Here is a 2,679-nt window from a genome sequence, read left to right on the forward strand (position 1 = left end):
CCCACCCATCCACCCATCATCCGTTGTCCCACCTACCCATCCACCCATCATCCATTCTCCCACTCACCCATCCATCCATCATCCTTTCTCCCATCCACCCATCCACCCATCATCCTTTCTCCCATCCACTCATCCACTCATCATCCTTTCTCCCACCCACCCATCCACCCATCATCCTTTCTCCCATCCACCCATCCACCCATCATCCTTTCTCCCATCCACCCATCCACCCATCATCCTTTCTCCCACCCACCCATCCACCCATCATCCATTCTCCCACCCACCCATCCACCCATCATCCATTCTCCCACCCACCCATCCACCCATCATCCTTTCTCCCATCCACCCATCCACCCATCATCCTTTCTCCCATCCACCCATCCACCCATCATCCTTTCTCCCACCCACCCATCCACCCATCATCCATTCTCCCACCCACCCATCCACCCATCATCCATTCTCCCACCCACCCATCCACCCATCATCCTTTCTCCCATCCACCCATCCACCCATCATCCTTTCTCCCATCCACCCATCCACCCATCATCCTTTCTCCCACCCACCCATCCACCCATCATCCTTTCTCCCACCCACCCATCCACCCATCATCCTTTCTCCCACCCACCCATCCACCCATCATCCTTTCTCCCACCCACCCATCCACCCATCATCCTTTCTCCCACCCACCCATCCACCCATCATCCTTTCTCCCACCCACCCATGCACCCATCATCCATTCTCCCACCCACCCATCCACCCATCATCCATTCTCCCATCCACTCATCCACCCATTCACCCATCATCCTTTCTACCACCCACCCATCCACCCATCATCCTTTCTCCCACCCACTCATCCACCCATCATCCATTCTCCCACCCACCCATCCACCCATCATCCTTTCTCCCATCCATCCATCCACCCATCATCCTTTCTCCCATTCATCCATCCATCCATCCACATTTCCATTCCCTCATTAGCATTGCCATCCACCGACCCATCCAGCATTCTTTCCCTTCTTCTTTTCATCCTTCTTTCCATCTACCCACCCACTCAGCTGTCCAGTAAACATTCATTGACTGCTTACTCGTACTAGACATTGGAGATACAGAGTTGGAGAGGAGTTTTTTTCTGTTAAAAGGCTCATACTTGGTGAACACTTAGACATGCAATAAACACAGTCATTAGCACCCGACAGGAGCAGTAGTGGAAGTCTGTACAAGGTACAATGAGGACCAAGAGAGCCAGTCTGTCCTGGGTGGGCTGGAGGAAAACCGTCACAGAGGGGATGACCATGGTACGTAGTTTCTGCCCCTTGCCCCACCTACCCAGTTTCATTTTCTGACCAACAGCAGTTACAGTGGACTTGATGAGCACTCTAGAGCCTGGGTGGAAAGCCTGCATCCCACGGCGGGCCCTCAGGCCCATGCTCCTCCATGCTGCCTTCTGATTCTTATTGCATGAACATTTAAGAAGCTGGGAAAAGCCACAAAGGGGACCCTCTGCAGACGACTGGAGAGAACTTGAATTACCTCATGGATGGTGGATGACACCGTTTTCTGGAGAATAGGCACAAATTCCTCCACGGGAGAGAATGCACTGGGTGCCAGCACCTGATAGAGGCTTAACTTCTTGGCTGGAAAAAGTAAATAGTGGCGTTTGAGGCACTACCTGGGAAGCCCCAAGGCTTCAAGCCTTTAGTTGGTCACCTGTGTCCTGGGTTCTGCCCTCTTTGGGGATTTACCTTTTAGACCATTGACCTTTAGCCATTCTGCAGAGGTCTTGTCCAAATTTGGGAACTCAATGGTGAGAGGAGCTTCATGCTTTGGAGGTTTAGGCAAGAGACTGGTGAGGGACCCTTTTTCAATCTTTGTGGAAATCTAAATTAAATTAGAAAACCCCCATTACATAATCACATGTTAGAGCTGTAAAGTCCTTAATTTCTCCCCGACTACCAGTCCCCCAAGTGGAGCATCTTAAAACATTATCTGGTAGATTAAAGGCAGGTCTGTCATCCCCTCCCACCCACCCCGTCCCCTTCCCTGGAGATTTCTGGGCTTTCCAGGGGAAGAGGGAGGTGGACCTGGCAAGTTGCTTTCTCTAATTTTCACGTCTTCCTGGCCCCTTTCCTGTCCTTACTGTTAAAATCAGCACCACGGACTCCAAGATGACAGGCTGCCCCTCCGTGGGCTCAAAACAAGGCTTCAGGGAACCAGAAAGTAACTCATCCACCAGTCAGTTAGAGAGCCCTGATCTAGCCTAGCCTCCCCTCCCCTGAAAAACTGAGGTTTGGAGATGTTAAATCACACAGCTAGTGTGTAAATAAAACACAAAACAGCAATTCCCAAACTTGAGACATCTAAGCACTATCTTCATGAATTTTGCTATATCCTAGTACTATTGCATTATTATTTTTCTTTTTTTGCAGCTGGCCAGGGTATTATTATTTTTCTAAAAAAAAAAAGTGTATATATATATATATATATATATATAACATGTAACACTAAAGCTTTTTAGTTATTAATTTTATTTAATTTAAAAAATTCACTTCTTTTTGTACTTAATTTTAGGAAGATATCTATTATGACCATAATAGGCTAGTTTTAAGTACACAAAGTTTTTTTTATTTTTTATTTATTTATTTATTTTTTTATTTTGTCAATATACACTGTATATGATTA

At 47.5% G+C, this 2,679-nt stretch overlaps 1 protein-coding gene across 1 annotated transcript in view; it reads right to left on the bottom strand.

The window, feature by feature from the left end:
• The window catches only part of VWA3A (von Willebrand factor A domain containing 3A), a gene marked incomplete at its 5' end in the record, with an annotated part of 31,916 nt that extends 30,038 nt beyond the window's left edge, over window positions 1–1,878 (bottom strand). Inside the window, 2 exons of the mRNA XM_008574235.1 lie at window positions 1,531–1,634; window positions 1,743–1,878. Coding sequence (XP_008572457.1) covers window positions 1,531–1,634; window positions 1,743–1,878 — 240 coding nt within the window. The remainder of the gene's footprint in view (window positions 1–1,530; window positions 1,635–1,742) is intronic.
• Window positions 1,879–2,679: the final 801 nt, after the last annotated feature.

Source organism: Galeopterus variegatus, unplaced genomic scaffold (assembly GCF_000696425.1).
Source record: "Galeopterus variegatus unplaced genomic scaffold, G_variegatus-3.0.2 Scaffold1016, whole genome shotgun sequence".
In the NCBI taxonomy this organism is placed as follows: Eukaryota; Metazoa; Chordata; class Mammalia; order Dermoptera; family Cynocephalidae; genus Galeopterus; species Galeopterus variegatus.